General features: G+C 38.2%; 1 protein-coding gene across 1 annotated transcript in view; it reads right to left on the bottom strand.

Annotated features, from left to right (window-relative positions):
- The window catches only part of PREX2 (phosphatidylinositol-3,4,5-trisphosphate dependent Rac exchange factor 2), a 171,532-nt gene that overhangs the window by 8,440 nt on the left and 139,585 nt on the right, over nucleotides 1-23,507 (bottom strand). Inside the window, exons 38-39 of the mRNA XM_058031486.1 lie at nucleotides 21,829-22,019; nucleotides 10,065-10,167 (exon numbers count right to left, since the gene is read on the bottom strand). Of these exons, the coding sequence (XP_057887469.1) occupies nucleotides 10,065-10,167; nucleotides 21,829-22,019 (294 nt within the window). The remainder of the gene's footprint in view (nucleotides 1-10,064; nucleotides 10,168-21,828; nucleotides 22,020-23,507) is intronic.

Here is a 23,507-nt window from a genome sequence, read left to right as displayed (position 1 = left end):
TCTAAGGTGAGGAAAAATTAAAGCAATAAAGAAACAAAAATCTTGCCACTTGTCACCAAATAAATGCACATATCTAGATCTTACTAATTTAAAAGAGAATCATTAGAAAAATTAACATTTAAGGTTTAAAACAATACAAACACATCTCGTTTCAATTTGTTTGATTTTGTCACTATTCCATGTAGAAGTCTTTTCTGACACATCACTTATTTCCTATGAACTTTGGAACAAACAAAAAATACAGATTATTTTCTATGAAAATACTAAATAAAACTAACAAAGAATGGCCTAAACTCAGGCACTAAATAAGGATTAGGAAACTGCAGGTCCTGATCTTCCTTTATAATCAAGAATCTCAAAAACAAACCCCAAACAAATAGGAAGGAACCTCCTGAGATTGATCAGTCTAAAATCCCCACTTAAAGCAGGGACAAAAGAAAAGTTGGTCTCTCTCTACCTCAATTGATCCTTTCAAAAACAATAATGAAACTACTTTTGTCTCACTGACTCATCTAGTAAGGAGGAAATGGATAAAACATGCACAATATTTATATACCATGAACTATTGTGTGAAAAACACCCTCTTTTGAAAATATACCAGCTTACATATATCAAAGAACTTAGTAAAATTTATTTTTGAATGATGAGGTCCAGCTCATAAATTGCAGTTTTGTTGATGTAAAGTAGTCACAATAAAGAAATATCTGCTAGGCTTATAATGTTTTCTATAATTTTAAAGGAGATGTAAACTACTTGTTCTATCAATAATAAATATACTGACTCTCCATTTATTTCTTCTGTACTATGTAAATTCAGGACAAAATAATAGAGAATAAAAATGTATAACCTCGGAATTCTTACTGTGTAATCTTTAATTGATGTGAAGTATCAAAGATAACTTATATTTCTAACAGAGCTGCAGTGCCAGGTGCACATGATGTAAAAGAGTTATAATACTTGATTCCAGTCATCGAGTAAAAGTAGACCTTTCATTTGACTGAAATCAGGTACATAGGTAATTGACATGGTATTGATTTACTGCCATGGGCTGAAACAGTGTATGAAAAAGGCTAGCTGCTTACACACAGATAGGCTCTCAGACTGTCTGTAAATCAACATGTGCCACAAGAGCATACTGTGTCCTTACATTTCTTTAAGGCAAAGAAAGAGTGATAAAGATAGAAAAAATAACTAGAATACATATAAAATTAAGGCACAATATGAAATTATTTTACTTTAGATGCATCCATCTCAGTAAGATTGTCTCCAACATTGCAAAGGCACATAACTATAGACCATGATAAACATGTCTTTCCCCAAAAACTCCTCCAGAATTCAGTCATTAGTCATTCAATACTTCCTCTCTTCATCAGCAAGTATGTGTTTAATTAACTTTAGTGATTCTCTTCTCTTCTTTCCCATCTCATCTTGTACTCAGTAATAAATACACATCACTAGCCTTGTGAAAGGTCCATATCTTTGGTACAGTCTTAACTTGCTATATCAAGAATGAGAGAATGGTTGGGTTGCTAAAATTTTAAGAGGTCATCTAGTCTCAACCTCCCACCTTGGGCAAAGTCCCCAGATATTTCCAGGGATGAGTCATCTATGGTTTCTCTGCGTAACATGTTCCAGTACCTCACCACCCTCACAGTAAAGACTTTTTAATATACCTAATGTCTAAAATTTATTCTAAAATAGACTCAATATCAGCCCACTGTCACTTTGAAGCTATTACCCCTTCTCTTTCACTACATGCCCTTGTAAAAAGTCCCCTTCCAGCTTTCCATTCTTTTAATTTGGTTTAAACCTGACAGTTTCATTTGATGTGTTTAGCTTTGCACTGGAGAGGACAATGGTCAGTCCCTACTTGTGACACTTGTTCTTTAGAAGTCTTTATTCCCCTTCATGAAGCTGAACAGTCCTACATTATTTTGTCTTTCTGTCTGTTCTGTCTGTAAACCTTTCCCAACCATTGACCAGTATTTTCCTGACTTTCTCTGAATCTTTTCCATTATGCTATATCCTTATGGAAGGGATAAGAACATTAGATAGTTCCAAATGCAGGGTCATGACAGCATGATTTCTACTTTGTCCTCTATCCCTCCTAAACCATTATAGCTTCTGCTTTACAGATAACTGCTGCAAATTGAGCTGATGTTTTCTCCTCATATCCTCAGGTCTTCAACATGAAATGGAATGGCAAACTCACAGTCAATTATTTTGAATGTGAACTTAGGGTTTGTTTTTTCCCTAGTGCCCTTCACTTAAGGGTAATCTATACTGATTTTCATCTATTTTATTGCTCAATCACAAAGTCCTGCAAGATTATTATAATAAATCTAATTCTTCAGAGTTACTGCTCATCTTTAATAAAAGAATTGAAAAGAGTTCAGTAAGAAAATTCAACTGAAAAACAATAGATCAGATGAATTGATTTCTTCTATCTATACAAGTGATGGCTTACCAGGGACATGATAATCAAATTTGGAATAGACTTTTTTAGCAGGAGCTGTAGCAATAGGAAAACAAGTAATGATTTTAAACTAAACAAAGGTATATTCAGAATAGATATAAGAAAGAAATATTTTATGATGAGGGTGGTAACAGGTTGGCCAGAGTATGCTAGATGCCCCATTTCTGGGAACAAAAAAATGCTAAAAGTCTACTGCTAAATAGGGAAGGAAATCTCATTGCTAAGTTTATGGTATACTGGACAGAAAATGGGAATTGAAGGGGGAAAAACAGAAGAAAAAAGCCACTTAAATGAGGCACGAAGCAAAGCATTGTAATGAAAAGGTTAAGAAAACTCTGGAACAGACCACATGAGAAACAGCGTGCAGGAGTCCCTACTGCTGGTGGCTTAAGAACAGATACAACAAACATCTGTCAGGAATGACATAGGGACAGATGTTGGTTACAGTTAGACATGTTGACTCCAGACCTTCTGCATCTCCAGTAGCCTTTTCTCAGTGCCATTTTCTAAAATTTTATCATAATAAAGAATTATAAAATTTTTCTAAAATTTTATCATAAGAAACCTCACCATGCTGAGACTGGCACATAATTAACAGCACTGAGAGCCAGAATATTCATATATTTGCAAAAACAATCTAAATTAATCACATGCTGATCCTGGACGTCAGTGCTGTGACTACCTCTGAGAACAAAACCAGCCTATTTTTACTTGCATCGCTCACTAGACAAACTAATTTTAGCATCTTGCTCACATAATAAATCAAATGTATTGATTTACAAAGGAGTCTAGCTTTATATAACCATGTAATTTATTGTTTAGCTAGGACACAAATTAGACCTTACCTTAAAACCACTAAATTCTTATTTCTTTTGAGGAAAAGCCCCCAAGAATTACTAGCAACTTGTTACATGACATCTTTTTGTAACCACTGAGCATCATTATACCATTTCTATTTCAATATACTGCTAATTTATACTTCTCCAATTCTATTCTTAATTGACACTGTCTCACATGGGCATAACGGAGAGCTGTGTTACATGACTCTAGACTGCTACCCTCTGCATACCAATACTGCCAGAGCACTGGTGAAATATGATGGCAGTTCTGAGATATCAATCTGGACTCTTCTATATGGACTAGTATTCTCATTGCCATGTTTAAAAATTAGAGGTTTATTTTCAAGCTACACACTAATTTAAGGGTAGCAAAAACCAGTCACATAGAGAAAACAATCTAAAAGCTCTAAATCAGTACAATACTTACAAGAATTATTCACAGAATCACAGAATTACTAGACTGGAAGAGACCTTCAAGATCATTGAGTCCAACCCCTGCCCCAACACCTCAACTAAACCATGGCACCAAGTGCCTCATCCAATCCTTTTTTAAACACATCCAGGGATGGTGACTCCACCACCTCCCCGGGTAGGCCATTCAGTACTTTATCACTCTTTCCACAAAAAACTTTTTCCTAATATCCAACCTGTATTTCTCTTGGCCCAGCTTAAGGCTGTCCCCTCTGGTTCTGTCAGTTGGTGCTTGGAGAAAGAGACCAATCCCCACCTGACTACAACCACCCTTCAGGAAGTTTCAGAGAGCAATAAGGTCACCCCTGAGTCTCCCTTTCTCCAGGCTGAACACCCCCAGCTCCCTCAGCTGTTCCTCACAGGGTTTGTGTTCCCAGCCCCTCACCAGCCCCATTGCCTCCTCTGGATGCACTCAAGCCTCTCAATGTCCTTCCCAAACTGAGGGGCCAGAACTGGACACAGCACTCAAGGTGTGGCCTCACCAGTGCCGAGTACAGGGGCAGAATGACCTCCTTGCTCCTGCTGGCCACACTGTTCCTGAGGCAGGCCAGGATGCCCTTGGCCTTCTTGGCCCCCAGGGCACACTGCTGCTCATGTTCAGTCAGCTCTTGACCAGCACCCCCAGGTCCCTTTCTGCCTGGGCCCTGTCCAGCCACACTGTCCCCAGCCTGTAGCACTGCAGGGGGTTATTGTGGCCAAAGTGCAGGACTCAGAAGTTGGACTTATTAAACACCATCTTATTGGACTCTGTCCATCCGTCCAAACATTCTAAGCCTCTCTGCAGAGCCCTCCTATCTTCCAACAGATTGACACACACTCCCAGCTTAGTGTTGTCTGCAAATTTACCAATGAAAGACTCAACATCCTCATCCATGTTTTCAATAAAAATATTGAACAGAGCTGGTCCCAGCACAGATCCCTGAGGGACACCCCTGGTGACAGGCCCCAGCTGGATGCAGCACCGCTCACCACCACCCTCTGGGCCTGGCCATCCAGCCAGTTCCTAACCCAGCAAAGAGTGCTCCTATCCAAGGCATGGGCTGCCAGCTTTTCCAGCAGTGTCCTGTGGGAGACAGTGGCAAAGGCCTTTCTGAGGTCCAAACAGACAACATCCACAGCCAACATCCACATTTCCTGCATCCACCAGGCACGTCAGCTGGCCATAAAAGGAGACCAGGTTGGTCAAACACGACCTACCCCTCCTAAACCCCTGCTGGCTGGGTCTGACACCCTGGCCATCCTGTAAGTTCTGTGTGATGACACTCAGTATAAACTGTTCCATCACCTTACCGGGTACTGAGGTCAGGCTGACTGGTCTATAATTACCAGGATCCTCCTTCCCACCCTTGTTGTGACTTGGCATCACACTGGCCAGCTTCCAGTCATCTGGAACCTCGCCAGTGAGCCAGAACTGTCAGTAAATGATGGAGAGTGGCTTTGCAGGCTCATCTGCCAGCTCCTCATCAACCTGGGATGGATCCCATATGGTCCCATAGATTTGTGAGCATCTTAGTGGCTCAGCAGTTCTCTGACTGCCTCCTTCTGGATAACAGGGAAACCATTCTGCTCCCTGGCACCATCTACCAACCCAGGAGGACTGCTGTCTTGAGGACAAGCCATCTTCCCACTAAAGACTGAAGCAAAGAAGGTGTTAAGCACTTTTGCCTTCTCATTTGCAGTTACTGAGTTCGCTCCTGCATCCAGTAGAGAACAAGGATTGGTCTTGCCCTTCCTTTTGCCATTAATATATTTGCAAAAGTCCTTTTCATTATTCTTTACTAAAGTTACCAAGTTAAGTTTGAACTGGGCTTTGGCCTCTCTAATTTTTTTTTCTACATGCCCTAGCAACCTTAAATACTTCCTGAGAGACGTGACCCCCCTTCCAAAGATGATACTTCCTCTTTTTATCCCTGAGTTCCTTCAAAATCTCATTGCCCAACCATGCTGGACATTTGCCTCATCGACTTACCTTTTGGCACACAGGGACGGTGTGTTCCTTTGCCCTCAAGATCTCTGTTTTGGAGCGTGCCCACCATTCCTAGACTCTTTGTTTTTAAGGGCTGCTTCCCAAGGAACTCTCTAAATAAGTCTCCTAAATAGGCCAAAGTCTGCCCTCCAGAAGTCCAGTGTAAAAGTCTCATTGATGCTCCTCCTGATTTCACCATATATTGAGAACTCTATAATTTCATGATCCCTATGCCCCAAGAAGCCTCCAACCACCATATCTCCCACCAGCCCATCTCTACTTGCAAACAACAGGTCTAACATAGTCCCTCCCCTGGTGGGCTCAAAATATAGTGTTGTTATTATACTTTAAAAAAGGCATGAAAATATGATTAGTCACTTAAAAGACAATATAAATTCTCTCCTGGCCTTTTCTGTTCATCAGTCTTTTAGTTTTTTTTTTTCCTCAGCTACCCTCCTGTAGCTCCTTTCCTAGGCTTCTGTTCTCTCCACTCTGCTGCATCCTGAATTCACACTATCAGGATGCTTTACATAGTATTTTGTGTGTGCAGTTGTTTACATGAGTATATACGTAAGTTTAAAAATTTACCAAAAGATAGTTGGGATGTTTTGATAATTTTTCTCTATTTCATAAATAAATCAAAACTGCTTAAGTAAAGCCATTCCACAGACCCAAGTTCATATCCACTCTCACAAGTTTTTCTCTTTCCTTTAGTTCTCACAGACCAGGTGCTTGCTGTCTTATTATAACTGACAAGACAATTACTTTGAACATTGTTCCAACAGTACAGCTGGACCTATTATTAGTCTTGTTCAACATGATCTTGACCTCATTCAAATAAAAATAAAATCATTCCTGAGGTTATCCATTCAATCAGGTGTCTCTGGTGCACCAAGTTGGAAAACACATCAGCTTCAAGCAGAGATAATTTCCTCTTGTGGAAAGCTGATACTGACAGGAGTTAGTGCTGCTGAGTAACAGATGGAATAGATGTCCTTTGACTTGCACCTCTCTGTGGCTAATATCTTTATTCCACAAAAGGTTTAGTGTATAAATGGGATAACAAATTTTTTTGTTTGTTTTATGTGGAAAAGGCGCAGGTATTGCTCTTAACTAAATGTTCTGCATTAAGCCCCAAGAAACCTTTTTATTTCTTTTTCTTCCAAGTTTTATTGCCTACATTATGATCCTGACAGTTAAATCCTACAGATAATTTAAACATTAAATCCAAACAAGTTTCTAGAAAATACCATAGTGTGTTGTTGAAATTACTACAAAACATTTAGAATTTAATGGAGGGTTATATTTCTACTACAGAACTCCAAGACTGATTGAAAATTACGACAAAAGATTATTACTCTATTAAATGCCATAGTGGTTTCCTGCAAGAGAAAGAATGTGTGAAAAAAGTCTAGCTATACTAGCACACATTTTCGCAGTATCTGTGTGTGGTATTGAGATATTGGTATCTTTAACAGCTATTGATCACCTGCTGTTTTACTTCAAAGAATGCAGCCTCATCAAAAGGCCTTTTTTCACATCTGTATTTGAGCAAGTACAGCTACAGCTGCTCAAAACCATGTCAGTTCCTTTCATTTTGTCTTTCATTTTCATTACATAAATGCAGAAGATACAAAAATGAATCAGCATTTTAAAAATGGCCTAGATCTGCATTTTGAAAATGTACAATTTGACAGAATACATCCTATAAATAGATTTATGCAAACCCCTATAGCCATCTTTTTTGATTGCAAAATACACAGATCTGCCTTTGGTCTAAATCTTCAGGAGCAGACATATCAACCTATACATGCAAGTTCATCCATATAACTCGCATGTATAGGTTGTATATAAAGCATATATACTGCATATAAAGCAGTAGCCTTCTTTTCCAGTCAAGTTAAACTTGTAATTCCTGAGCAGATGTACATTCAAGAACCTCGAGGATGATTATTCATAACAGAAACTTAATTTATGCACCAAAATAAGTGAAAGTCCAATACAAAAAGGAATGAGACTAAATACTCTGATGTACTAATGCTCAGCAGCAACACTTAGATACAACTGATGCAAATCTATGGTTTGAAACTCTTCACAAAATTGCTATAACAGACCAAAGGTCACACTTAGCATACGCATGTTTTTCTCTATAGCAAGTTAGAAGCAAAGTACAGCTTTTTAATCATCTTCATAACTGTGATTGCTGCACAAAATATGTAGTAAAGTTAATGAACATAATATATTAGGTGCCATCTAGAACCCAGAAATTATGCATCTTGTCTTATCCGTGATTAATTGTTACAATATTTAATTACGGTTTTTTTTCACTTCAAGATTGAGTGCATCCCGTATTTTGCTTATGATTTGTTGTAAGGTTGAAAGCTACCACAGGCTGGGATATATGTTCCATATGCATGCAGAGTGATTAAGTCCCCCCTCAACCTCTCTTTCATCACCTGAACAGGTTGAGCTCTTTAATCTTCAGTTTATAAGTTTTGTCTAACAACCTCTGTATCATTCATGTTCTTCTCTTGAATTCCTTCCAAGATACATCCTTGTCAAAGTATTTTCTCATAACGAGATACTCTAGAAAATGTTGTGTTAATACAGTAGAGTGTAACCCCCCATTTTCAGTTGATATTACTTTTTAATCTAGTATTTTTGGCATACCTTCACACCAAGAGTTCATGTTGAGGTGGTTATCTATGCACAACAGCCCCTAAATACTATGATGGCCAAAAAGTGAAAACCACTGTTTTGTAATAAGGACATTGTCCTCGGGAATCTTGCCTGGAAATGAAAAACGATGGGGTTTCTTTCTCTCCTTCCCTTCTACACTTTCCCTTAATTCAGTGCATGAGTCACTTTTTACTGGCAATAGCTAATAATCTTAAGCTGTTTTTATCAATCATATATATTAAGATAAAAATTGTCTTACTCAAGAGAGTATTCTGATCTAAGGTGACACCAAGGCAGTTACTATACAAAAATCACTTAGTAAAATCATGAGAGAAAGCAAACAACTGGTTAAAGATAGCCTGTTTCTGTATTAAAAAATAGTAAAAAAAACACCTTCAACAATAAGGGAAGAAAATTTTAAAAAAAAACCCAAAACAGAAGACCAAAACACAAACAACAAAGAACCCAAACTAAGATGACTCAAATAGACACTGCACAACATTAGGATGGAGGCTAAAAAATGCTTGGTCGAATCATTCCATTTTGATAACTACATGTGTTGTTTGGAAGCATGCAGGTCTTCCCTGTCACAGCATACATTGCAGTTGAGATATCCACAGTACACAGAGTATCATCATACAATGTCAGAAAGCTCCAACCCATACAGAGTAACACCATATCACATCCCAAGGCTTCAGTTGTCTGCCCACACAGAATAACATTACATCACCTCACAAGGCTGCAAGCATCTGCCCTTCTTTTTCTTTAGCCCAACCTTTTATACCCCTGATTGTCCATGCACTGCACCTGGGCATCCTCTGTTCCCTTTGGTGGTTGGTCAGTGCACCTGGGCACACCATGGCTCATTGCTTTCAGTGCTGTTCACCGGCTTTCCATAGCTGTAGCCCACTGCCCTAGGGTGACATTATGATGCTTGTATCCCCATTTGTGTATTCTGTTTATGCTGGATATTATGTTCTGTGCCTTCAAGACTGGCTCTGAAGAGTGAAAGTTTTGTTTTGGTTTTTTATCAACCGCTCCCCCACAGCTAGCGGGACACACAGACAGGGCAGTACATAGTGCTGCTTTTGCTTTTTGCTTGGCTTCTTGCTTTGCTCTCACTCTTGCTTCTGCTTTGCTCCTGCTCTTTGCTCCTGCTCATTAGTTAGTATAGCTAAGCAGTCCGAATTTTTCCCTGGACTGTTTTTCCTTTTCTTTTTTTGGAACTACTCGAACCTGCTCTGGGCTGGGACCTGAGAAACACCGAGAGTTTGCACCTTGTGGCCTGCAGCAGCTACCCTCAGCACTGGAGGGACTGATAGCAGAGCGACCACCCCCAAGAGAGACTTTCTGAATTTGTCATCTTTTTCAGAGCGGTGAAAGAGTGTTGTCATCCAGTATTGCTCATTTGGTGTGCTGGGGGGTGCTGTGCCTGTTAAATAAACAGGTTCCTTCCCCTTGTCTCCGAGGAATCCTTGCTGAAATGGTTGGGGGGAGGAGCCGTGTGGGTTTGCTTTCTGGAGGGGCCCCTTTTGGAGGTTTTCTCCCAAATTTGCCCTGAACCAGGACACGCACTCCCCACTCCCAGTTACCACAGCTGTGTGCCCGCACTGTGGCACAGCCAGCCCCTCACCTGCTTGCGCATGACGTCGGTGGCCTGCATGATGTAGCGAGGGGGCAGCCCATGGCTCCGGGCCAGCGTGATGGCCTGCTCCAGGGTGACGCTCAGGGTGCAGCTGCAACGGGGGAAAGAGGTCAGCTCTCTGATATCTCCTCAAAATAACTGCTTTTAAATCAATCCTCTTCTTAAAACAATTATACATAAAAACATTACATAATAAACGTGCCTCCTGTACCTCCCTCACCCATGCAGGTATTAGCCTGAACAGTATAATGTTTCTAAGATTTTGAGTGTAACAAGTGTTCTTGCCGACTTAGAAACAAATGCATTCATTTTGTTCTTTCTTAAGGAAAAAAACCCAAACAAAACAAAACTCAACTCCCCAAAAAGCACAAAGCCATACAAAACTCCCCCAAAACACAAAACAACATACAAAAACCCACACTAAAAACTATAGCTTGGCAAGGGCACAACTTGGAGAGTAACAATCCAAGAAAAAAATGTTTTGCAATTATATAAATCCCTTTTCAGGTGGTTTCTGCATGTTCTACCTCCACCTCCACTCTTAAAGCAGACCAAGGCTTTGTACCAGGGTCCCAATCTTTTACAATTAATGTAGCTTGATTATTGTCTTGGCACATCAGTGCAGCGCAGAATTAAGAGACATTTACCCCTTTCATAAAAGAAAATGGATGAAAACTGCATTCCTTCAAATGAACTGTTTTGTGCTGTTTTGCCAATCTTTTCCAAAAAACCACTTGAGGACAAAAATTGATTGTGGTTCCTCACCTAACAGAAAGGCTGTCACTGTTGTATCAGAGCAACCAGAAAAGTTTCAGAGCAGTACGGCAGACAACCTGCCAGCACACCGGGCAAGAAATAGTAGGGAAAGTAATTTTGAAGACTCCATCTCATTTTCATTGTTATCAGGACAAGAAAAAATGGTTGTTTTCTCATGCAACCAAGATCACAGCTGTAGAAAACTCATGGATAGAGACAAAACACCTGAGTAGAAACAGGTGCTTTTAGAAAGAACATGCTTGAGGGCTGCTATAACCCAAGAGGTGAGAGTGGCTCTACTCTGCACCAGTAAATCACTCGATTTTTCTCTTCACAACCAAAGTGCTGCAATAATCAAATCTCTTGAACCAGAAAGATGGGTTGTACACAACATTATTCTACCTCAGCAGAACCTGACAAAAGCTGTAATTTTCAAGTTCAAATAATAAAACTAAGACACATTATTAATATATAATTTTGAGCACCCGTTTGGCAAAATCCTGACCAAAGTGTTCTGCATAGTTTATAATATGCACACAGAACAGACAATATGTTTCAATCAAACACTTATCTTGCCGAGCAGAAGATATGTAGGAGGAAAAAAATGTGTCTGTTCTTATTTTTTTACTGAAAAATACCCCAAACCCAAAATGACACATTTTAAAAACTGCTTAAGCTAATTTCTGGACTGCAAGAAGTTTCACAGAAGTGAGCATAGAGGATACTAAATTTGATCTGTAGCTTTATTAATGGTCTTTCATAAAAAATTTATAAGCTAAGTGATTTTCCTTAGTAATGAGATAATTTTCATTCCCCAGTTTCTTGTATACACTGGCCTCAGTTAACTTCAGGCAAGAGTGTATTGATCTTTTTTTTTATGTGTTTGATTAAGGTGTAAGATAGCTAAATGTTAGATTAGAAATTCTAAACACTGTTTTCATCTTGTCTTTGAAAAGTGAAATATTGCACAAAATACATGTTCCTAATATTTTCCAGCACCAAAATTTAAACATCCAACCTTCAAGACCAGATTGCAAAGGAAGCTTTGTTCTACTGACAGTGGAAAAAAGCAAAAGTATCTGAAATGTAGTTTGACAGATATAATCTAAGCCAAACAAAAAGGGCAAAAAGTTTCTCAGTAGGTATAATATGTATTAATGGGCTCAAAGTAAAGCTCTCAAGCAAGTAGTTCTCGAGCCAAGTTTCCCAGAAATCCTATCTTCCTGGAACCCTTTAGACTGAAAGCATAAAAAAATTATATTCCGCATGCGTGAATCAAAACTAACAAAGGAACCTTCTAAAGGAAGGTCATATTGAAGAATTAAGTGCAATTTTGTGATTGAAAGAAGACTGCCAAGCTGCTCCCTATCCAAACCTGATGAAATGGCTGATGATCACGGACATTACGAGGCCTCTACATTTGAGCAATTCCAACCATGATTCAGAAATGAGGCTGCCAAGTGTGTAGATAGAGACATAACCAGAGTGAGAAAAGCATAGACTGAGCAAAGCAGCATAATAAAGATTTCTTTTAGAGGCTGTTATGGAGGTAGGCAACAACTACAGTACAGTTCTGAAACACATATGCTAAAATTTAATATCCCTCTCCACAGCAAGTAAGAATAGCAATTCTAAGGATAGTATTTTTAACATGTCCTATGAAATTAGTAGCAAAGACACTCAAAATGACAGCAGTGATGATGTTAATAATTATCACACCTCTTCAATAGAACATTTTATGTTTGAGGTGAAATCCTAGAGTAATGCTGGTTGGATACATCTATTTTCTCTTTTAAAAAACCTTCTTATTCATTAACAGATGTTAAAATTTGTTAAAATTGCATCAGAGACTTGATTGCATTTGAATATACTGTTTCATTAGAGGTGGAATTTAATATCACCAAATTTTGTGTTTCTCCTCTGGCGCATAAAAGGTCTGATGAATGGCAGAGTTAAATATAAACTATAGATTTTGGCTTTTGTCCCATGATTAAGAAATAAGGTCACTACTTTCTAAATAAAAAAAAAACAGTAACACTCAAACAGTGTCATCTTAGTCGAACACCAGATCAGTGAGATGGCATCTTCTAACACAACCAATCATATTAACCTTCCATGAGACTATGCTGAAGGGACTCATTTATCTACATACTGGTACTTTCTCCCAGCTCTTCAAATAGTTTTTTAAATTAGTACATATCCCTTTTCACAAATCAAACTAGACACCTGCTGTGAAAGAAAAAATGCACACACAAAACATCAGATGGTAACATGGAAAAGTCATAACTGGAAGTACCTCAGCAATAGGGCTGCCAAGCATGGAGAGATAAAGCAAATGCAAATTTAAACCAATGAAACTTCTAAAATTTTATTAAACAATATGAAATCTGGTTATTCTCCATCTTGTAAAGTTATGATGGCCTGAGCAAAGTTCAATATCAAGGGTTGTCAGTAAATATGTGCAGTAAGTTCTCCTGCATTTTGAGACCTGATAAACAGATGGTATTAAAGTTTACAAAGCAATCTGGAAGCAGTCCTGACCTCTGAAAGTATCTGGTCATTTGGATGCAATCAGCCCAGACAAGCCAAACAAGGAAAATTATTTGGGGAAAAACCTTCATAACATACTGTTATGGGAAGCATAAAGCCCAAATCCATAGATTTAACAGTGTAAACAGATTAAAATCTGTTCTGACTCCCTCTTTTTTCCTCTCACCTCTTTTTTTTAATGTGAGAAAAACAAAAGGCTCAAATTCATCATTTCAGAATTTATGTCAGTTAGAATGACAAATTCCCTGTCTTGACAGATTACAACAGCCAGGCAGAGACATTTGGATTTCCCAGGACAACAGGGCTGAGAATTCCTCATTTCATCCATTTGGTTTCCAAGAAACAGAAGGGGCTGCAGCTGCTCCCAGCTCCTGCCTGCTATCCCCAGTCTCCCATCAGTCATGACAGTATTGATGTGAAGATTAAATACAAACTTTAAAACAACTTCTGGATCAAACCATTCTGAACTTGGCTAAAAAAGTAAGACTAAATGATTTTCTATCACCAATAGTCCTTTTTTTTTTCTGACTAGATGTGATTTTCACTAAAGGGCTGCAAATCAGCTGGACAGATGCACATCAATCCTGAAAAATGGAGTTGTAAAATACAAATACAGACTGAAATTTTCCAAGAAATTGATTATTTCACAATAGCTTGCCTAATGTCACTGAAAAGGAAAAATAATTTTGAGTTTGTGTTCACTACCTACAGAGGTGCCATGCAGCAAAGTGCATATTTAGGTTACCAGAGCATCCATTTCGTTCTCAGGTTTCAATTAGGCTTTCAGCCATTCTACATCCAAAATGCACCAAAACATCCCTTAGAAAAATGCCCTGAGTAGAAAAGATGAGGTGAAACAAATTGGTTTAGTAGTTACCACAGTCAGAGATGTCAAAATTAATTATGTTCTATGTGAATAGGAAAAAAATATGAAAAGGATGCATGTATGCTTAGTCTAATTAAAAACTAAAGCTTCTCTCAACATGTAATTTAATGCCATTATTATTATTTTAATTACTTTTCTTCCCATGCATCATAAGGTAATCAGTCCTACATTTGATGACTTTTTACATCAACTATACTACAAGTAATCTTTATTTTCTGCTGTCATTTAAATTAATAAGTATAGAAGGAATATTATTTAAATCAGTGCATAAAGTAATAAAAAACTTAGTGTTAAAGTAAATCACTTTGGGGTAAACATTTTTTGGGCCATTTGTCTATAATTAATAGTGATGGCTGGGTAATATGCATTGATTCTGATGAACAATCTGAAGAAGAAAATAGACATGATAAAACTAAAAAGGAAGACAAATGTTGTTCAGGACTATAAAAAATGGTTGGACAAAGTATAGGCAGGCCTAATTCTAGATTTTTCCACAAGCTTTAAGATGTTCTCACTGTGGGAATGTGTCTCCATGCAAATAAAACTGAAGCTTGCATTCTCTGCACCCATAACTGAAACTTTGCTGAACAGCCTTGCTTTTCAACAGAGGTAAATTTCGCCAAACATTAAGTATTGGAGAGAAAATGAGCATGATGAACATACACTAAACTAAAATACTGTTTTTCACAATTACAGTGAACTCTGCTGGAGTTCAGGACTTAGTTTTAGTCCCTTTATGAATCTTTGTGAAACTGAGATGTTGCCAGTGTGGAAGGGCCACTATAAAATCAGTGTCCACTGAAGGCCAGTTTAACATACAGAAAGCAATTATTATGCACATAAAGTGTATTAATTCCACTCTGAATAAAAACCAACACTTCAAAGAGTAACTGTCTGTGGAACACACACCATCACCACATAGAATGGCCATGTGCAGCCTGTGTTAAAGGGATTTTCTGCCTTTTGTCCATTAAGCATCACCATGCAGGGTTTCATTCACGAAAGGCACCACTGTGGTTACACAGTTGTGCAAACCTCAGAATAAAGATATCCCAACTCCCTTATCAGGCATACCTCCACTATTCTACAACAGGATAATCAAACCCAGCTCTACCAGATATGTTCAGACACAAACTAGCAGTAGATTTCTGACTTATTTAAGTGGATGGCATGAACTTATCAAGCCAGAGAATCATTCTTGGGAGGTAAGTATCTATTAGTCATATATCAAATCTACCCTTGGTTACTGAATTATTTTGTAGGTTAAAAACATATTTTTATCAGGGTTATTTGATTCAATATTAGTAATTTTTAATAATGAAGTATGAAACACAAAGGAAGTTATGTTAATATTGTTTTCCTGTAGATTTAAAAATTTTTGTCATCCACTCTATTTCCATAAATAAATGTAAGAATCTACCTCTTTAAAACAGAGAGGCTTTCAAAGAAAAATTAGGAAGAAAAAAAAGGCACTTCTTTTCACTGCACATCATCTGTCAGTGTTAAAAAACTGCAGGGAGCATCTTTTCACAGTCATTTTTGCTGTAAGATCTTAGCACCTCTAGTCAGCTGGAAGTGTTGCAAGGAAGCAATTTCATTATTAAATATTCCTTGCTTGATGAGAGAAGAGCATTTCCAAAATTTTGAGCTATTCCATGCCTTTTATTTACTCATTTTCCATCATACTTGCAAAAATAAACACAATCTAAAGGCATCTGAAACCCCAGCTTTGACCATTATCTCTCATTCTGTGCAGAAAGTCTTTCCATTAAAGGCTTCTTCCTTCCTCTGTAAGGAGGCAAGTAAATCTGGTAAAAAAATTGCAATTTACTTCTTGTCTTGTAATAATTCAAGCTATTCACTCACCTCTCTGCCAAAAATTAAAGCAGATCTGGTTACGTTTTTAATTTCAGATTGTTTAAGAGGCCCCATTTTATTCTGATTGTAAAGCAGAAGATTTTGTATGAAAAACACCGGTTTCAAAGAACTGGACTGCAGATAAGGCAATTGTGCAGGAACTGAAGCACAAAAAGAGGATGATTCCACAGAGCACAGTAATAGCACTGTATTTCAAACCTGCTACTAAACATCCATAATGTTAAAAGAAGACCAAATAGGAAAAAAGCATACCTTGAAATCCATACTAGTAATGACTTAGATCCATCTTTTCTGTCTCGCTGCATTTAATGCATTTCTCTGCATTTTCAGATTGCATTTTAAACAAAATAGTGTCACAGAATTTAAAACATGCAAGACAACAGTAAGACTATAATCCATCCAGCGTATGTATTAGACACACTAGAGGTGACAAAGCAAAAATGTACCAGATTGCCTATGAAAGACAAATATAGAGCAAAATAAAACAATTACTGCTGTAGGAACAGCATAGCACTATTTGTGCTAAGCGTCTTGCCTATTCTATTTTGAAACAAATTCTCACATATTTCAAAATTATTTCGTTGGTTTTAGGTAGTAACCAGCACAGAATGTAATACCCTATTATCCTAAACCCTAAATTATCCTGCTCTACTATTCTAAATAATACTCTATTATCCCAAATAATTATTTTACACAAAGAGAAGTTTGTTTATGCCTCAGTGGGTATGGTATCATAAAAATATACTAATTGTAGACAGACATAACATAACTACAATCTAAAAAATAAAGGAGAATCTTGACTAAATGGGAAGGTAGCAGGACTAAGAGCCCAATTTGGACCAGATGGCTGGAGAAGGGTATGGATTAGTTTTTCAGTCTGTGCTAACCTGAAAGTAGTTCCATTGATCCCTGAAAGCTTTCTTACTGGGGAGTTTATAGCCTAAATACAGCTGCAAAACTCCAAGGATTTTCTTTGTAGCATGCCCTCATTGAGCTCAGAACTAAATTCTTAGAGGGAAATTTCTGAATCTAAGAGGAAGAATTCTTATGCTAGAATGTCAAAAATACAAATCCAGGGTACCTATTTTTCACCTTGTTTCATTTGATTCACAGAAAGGCAGCTGGCCATGATGGACAGCTTATGGTGCTACTCTGCTTTGCAATGTGGAAGATGAAGCAGGTTTGGCTGGCTTGCAGGACCACTGCCAGCTACAGGAGACAGCATAATCAACACTTGGCAAAACCTGCCTCATTCTTCAGCCAAGTGTCTGCCAGCCAGAACCCCACTGCTTGAAGGATGGCAACACTAAGGAGAGAATTTCTGCAGGGGAAATTAAAATTCAGAAAAGAAAATAAGACTCTGATTTTTCTGGGTTTCATCAAGATTATAGAAGATTTTTCCCTTGATCCTCCAGGAAATGCAAAAATTTAAATAAACTTGGGATTTGTTTCATTTGGATGCTTTAAATTATTCCTTTGAGCCTGTAAGGCCTATGGTCCCTGAACAGACTTCCGCAGCTGCTGCACCTAATTTCATTTTGGCACAGAAAGAGGCTAGGACATGTCTGTGCAGTGCAGTCTTGCTCTTCTCCCTCAAGCAGGAGCTAGAATCATGATTCAATAAAATTTAAAAGTGCCTTTCATCACCTGCATTTGAACAGACTGATAGCAACTTCAAACAGAATGAACACAAGCAAAAAAAGCAGAATGTTGTTTACAGGGTGACAGCTGGCTGGCAGGCAGAAATATAATTATGAAAGATAAAAAAGGTAAAATAAAAATGCAAACTATTGATTTCTCAAACTAATTCAGAGCTCTGTTCCTCTTGTTGATCAACAAGGCATGTTCGCTTATGATAATCCAAGGGGAGGTTTGTAGCACTCACACATCACTTAGGACAGTGAAGGTTAAAGGGACTTGTTTTCCCCCATCCTTGGTTTTCTGGTGCTCAAAATCTATTTGGAAAAAACTGCTGTCTGAAATAGATATAGGATTGCAGGCTTTAATGTAAATTGGTAAACATATTGTCGTAATAAAAATCAAAGAAAAGCAATCACCAGCAATTCAAAATCCCCAGCATTATCTTGGATATAGGGATGAAAGTATGAACTCTGTCAAGCTGTTTTAGCCTAGTGCAGCGTAAAAAGCAATTTAATATGGATCACAGAGAAGTCAGAAACCAAGACACTGCTGATCCAGAGATCAGCAATCACTGTCAAAGCAGACAAAGCTGCTGTTTCATAGCTCTTGGCCTCTTCTGCATTGGACTGTCACCCTGTGCCTCCCTCACAAGCTATCTGGGACTTGCTTCTGGTTAGAAGGAGCAGTGGCAGAACCTCTCCCTGCCCCCTTGTCAATCCATGACACCTAAATTCAGAGCACACAGAAAGGGCCGTCCAATCAGTTCAGTAAGAGATTAATAAATTGAGTGAGGGAAGGTGTGTGTGTATATATATATATATATATATATATATATATATATATAAAATTCTATTTTAAATTCTATTAAATGTATTTAAACTTTGACAGATTAATGTCTTGCTCATCTCCCACTCCCCATGAACAAAAGAAAGATGCTGATGAGTAGAGCACCCTGTACTCTTCCAGACTCTCAGACATTCACTCCCTTAAAGACTAATCATAGAAACTGAGTTAAAATGAGGCCTTTTAAAAGAAAGTATGGGGGAGCCTTGCTCCAAGTTTAGCTTCATTTTTAAGCTGGCAAGACTGACAAATGAATAGATTTTGAAAATTCAATCTGCAAGAAAAATTCACATCTTTCCCCCACGTGTTCATCCAGTAGCATCTCTAGATAATACCAGTTTTAACTCAATTTAGTATCCGTGCCCTAGTGTTAAAAAACAATCATGAGCCATGGATTTGGGCCTACAAAACGTGAAGTTCTGCAACTGATCACAATCATGGACTCCACAGTATTTCGTTTCAAAGAGCACAGAAAGCCAGATACACTGCTGAGTACAACCAGAGATAAATATCCCCTCTAACTGAAAATCAGTAGCTGGAACTCTAAGGAACTAGCTAACAAGCTAAGGAGCACGATTTTGCAACATTATCTGCCCTGATTAAATACTACTCCAACAAACAGAAGAATTTAGTCTTCAAGATGGCAGGCATAAAGCAAAATCCTCTGTCTATGGGACTTGATGACATGCAGCATCTTACTCTTTCCTCTTGTGTCCTCCTCACAGGACTTTGTGTTGCTGCAAGACAGTTTCTCTGAGAGCAGCAAGGACAGTAGGTCCACAAAAACACTGCAGAATTTAGCACTAGAAATGCTGGGCACAAAATTCACTGAGCAAACCTACCAGCTGGAAATAAAGCAAGCTTTCTATTTGGGCAAAGGCAATTTCAGAATGTCAAAAACCAAAGCCCACTTAGTACTGGACTCTAGAGATGTGTCCTAGGGAGACCAGAAAGAGAAAACAGCACATGAAGTGACTTCATATGACTCCAAATACTAAGGAAAAACTTCTTCATCCATCCAGTTTGCATCTGCAACAGCAATTTTAGGAAAATGTTATTAAAAAACTTTCTTAGCTTTAACCTCTCAGAGGGATTTATTTCCCTTAGAAGAGTGAATTAATCCCTTCTTGTCTCTAAATACATGAGTTTTCTTCTGAACTTCCAGGTACAAACCCCTGAGTACCTATACAATTTCTCAAGTAGCCCATTCATTTTTCCTGGAGGGCCCATCTTGAAATATCTCTGATAATGCCAAGAGTTGGTGTTTCTTTCTCTGAACAGATGGTAGCCACAAAGGCAGTATTAATGCACAAATGAAGTAGCAGTACCAAAACTCAAGTGGACTCACTGTAAAGTAGAACTAGTCATGCTTTAGAGAAAAGTATCTTGCATCTTTATGTAAATAGATGATGATGAATCCTTTAACATCTAGACAGAAACCCACACATAACACTTTCCCATGCTCACAATACAGTCTTTAAAACCAATATGGTTTTATGCTTGGTTTTCTAATTTTTTGTGGTTTTAAAATACACTTCTATAGACATTTTAGGAGTTTTTACCTTTGAATTAGCCCTAGTTTTGAGCAGCAATTTGATGATGAATTAATTTTCATTTTAGAATAGCTCATATTCAGATTTAAGCAAACCAGATCTTATTCAGTCACCAAATCATTCTGAATAATTTATGACCCACAGGATAATAGTTTATTTGGGTAGTTCTGACTACAGTCTTAAATTATCAGAATTTTTGGCACAAATGTATTGACAAATTCATGAAATGCTGGTGAAACCCAGAGGCAGTCTTTTTTCAGCTTAAAAAAACCCATCAGAATTATGCCCGACGCCTTTTCTGATCACGTAAGACATGAAACTGAAAGCAAGACAAAGACAAAAGCTGTACAGCCTCATGATCTTCCAAAACAACAGTGTCATGACAGCCCATGCTCCATAGCATTTGCATCTTCCTCTGATATAGTGACTAATGTTACATAGCAGAGCTTTTTCCAGCTATTCCCTAAAATTAAATACAGTATACAGTATGTTATGTACACTTGTATCATTGACTGAGAGTAATACAAATACTGTGTTGCCAGCTCTCAAATGGCAAACACTGTCTTCATACAACTTAATTTTTTTGGCTTTATATGAAGCTTTTCCTTTTTTTCATGCCTGATAATCTGCATTGCTTATGTTGCAACTGCCTCTTTTCTTCTTACCTCCTCAAACCTCTTTGGAAGAAAGGATTTTACTTAAAATCAGGAGAAAGTATTGCTCATTCTAACACAAGGTATTGGTAACCATGTCTGCTAAAATAAGGATTGCACCGATCAGAAACTAAGCAGCATTTTTAACATACTGCTACCCCTGATCTACAGTTTGGAACTCTAATGAAAAGAGCATATTTTTAGTATCAGATTATTTGTTATGTTAATTCTTTTGTGATTATTTGTTATGTTAATTCCTTTGTTTGTTGGGAATTTTCTCCCTCTCAAATTTTAGTCTTTACTTTTTTTGGCACACTGTCCCAAAAAATTGTAATCTCCCAGATGGAACATAAATATATTGCTGCCTGTGACAAATATGATTAAGTACTAGAGAGTTCTGTGGTGATACTATTGTCATACACATATATTTGTCTATTAAAATCTCTTAGGGTTGATGACAAAGTTCAGTTGACTATAGGTCAGTCTATTTTTTGGTATTGTATTAAACATATCAACCATCCTTCAGGCTGAACCTCTCATTATCATAAGGTGTACCTGCAGAAATACATGTGTCTTATTTCCTTGAATCAATCATCTTGCTTCCTTGAGTACTATTATTCCCTGTACCATACAAAGTAAATAAAAATTTCAGCATTTCTTGCCTGTATTAAGAGTTCAATATCATACTTACTATTCATCTAGGTAACATTTCTCTTTCTACTTTAGCAATTAAGATTTCTGCCTTTTACCAAATTGAATGGGGAACAATCTCATTACAACTGCACAAACCAAAAAAATTATACTGTCCATTTCTCTCAATCACTGCAAACACATCTCTAGAATTTCCACAAATCTTTCAAGTGCACTGGCTGTTCCGTGTAAGATATTCGGTATTTAGTGTAAGATCCATCTCTGAAAAGAGCAGCAGTCTCCAACCTGCAGTGACAGAGTGGCTGACTGCCAGAAAAGGAGGGGAAAAGCAATTTTCCTACCGGTGAACGCCGCTGTTGCACATGATGATGTGGCAGGCTCCCAGGCGGCTGCAGAGCTCGGAGGCCACGGAGAGCAGCCCGACGCCCGAGGCGCTGCAGGCGGTGTAGGCGCAGGCGGCCGTGCGCTTGGAGCGGATGAAGGACCCAACCAGCCGGTACAGCTCATCCAGGCAGTTGAGAGGCCTCATCAGCTGCGAGCGAGGAACAGAGAGGTGTCTGAATATTTGCTCCTGAGAGCACATGATATACTCTACCAGAGCAGGTCATCAGAGATGCAGAGATGTAGAACACCAGGTCTGGCTAAGAAAGCCAAATTCCATTACATTAATACCAAACACAGAGTCTTCTGATACATGACACCTTTCTAAAGCTTTTCAATTCTTCCCATCACTGACTGCTTCCTTCCCAGTCCTGCCTATGGAAGTATTTTTCACTTCAATATATCAATTTACCCATGAATACTGTATCCATTAATGGACTGGGAAATGAAGGGAAGCCATGAAGAAGCAACCTACAACTGTACACATATAGAGGATACCAAGATACAGATATCAAGACTTGTTAATTGACTTGCTGAGAAAATCATCTTACATTTGTGACAACACTGTCCTTTATTTGTCAAATGTCTAGTTCCTAATCCTGACTAACATCAAAAAATAATAATCAACAGATGTGACAAAAACATACGACAAAGCAAAACTGGTTAACTTTGTAGTAAAACTTAAAATAATCCCAGCATTACTGTACTAAGAATGAATGAAGTAAGGAAGGCAGCTTTCAAGTGAAAAACCTGTGTCAGAAGAGAAGCCTTCAAAAGTGGCCAAGCAATGAAAACCAGTATCTCATGGTGCTTTGTGTAAATGAGATGTTCATAATACAAATTTTCAGACCACCTAATTCCAAGTTCCCACTTCTCTTTATTCCAGAAACACTTAAAGATTGCAGCAAATCCCCATGCTACTCAAAGAATTAATCTATTGAAAGACAGATTATTTCCCTAAAGACAGTTTTAACTAGTTATAGAAACATCAGCCTCACTTGGTCGTAGTTACTTCATTAAAAAGCATTGATGTCAAGAAAATCAACTATAAAAAAAAATATTTTAACCTGGGTGCAAACAGATTTAACTTGGTTTAGGTCCTACTGGATTAACTTGCATCTATCTAAATTGATTTTAGCTAGTGTCATCTACTAAAGCAAAGCTATGGACAATGAAGTGCAAGGCACAGCCAAAAGTGGATCATGCACTCACTCTTGGCTTGCTCCAGCTGCAAAATAAATGCATTAGCTTAACCTAGCAACCCTTGGTCAGATGTGGATTATGAGATGCTTTTCTCTTGCCCTTGAAATTTTTGCTGGAACAGATAGAGAACAGGTTTAGGAGCAACAAGCACCTCCCTCACAGCTAAACGTCCCCTGCTGCACCTGTGACTGCCAGGCACGCTGCTGACTCCCCAGGGAAGGAGTGCCAAATGTCCTCCTTCCCCTGGGTGCAGCCCTGCATGGATCCAAGAAACAGGAGCCACCAGTCTGTTAAAACCAGGGCTGATACTGACATAAAATTTTATTCTCAGCTGATGAGCACTGTTATTTCTCAAGCCATAGTAGCTCAATCACTTTCACAGGCAAGACCCCAGGAATTTCTTTATTCCCCCTACTGGGGTGCAATACAGGAATTA

This window comes from Melospiza georgiana, chromosome 1 (genome assembly GCF_028018845.1).
Source record: "Melospiza georgiana isolate bMelGeo1 chromosome 1, bMelGeo1.pri, whole genome shotgun sequence".
NCBI classification, from domain to species: domain Eukaryota; kingdom Metazoa; phylum Chordata; class Aves; order Passeriformes; family Passerellidae; genus Melospiza; species Melospiza georgiana.
Note: the sequence above shows the minus strand (reverse complement) of the source record. Positions and strands in the feature narration are given on the sequence as shown.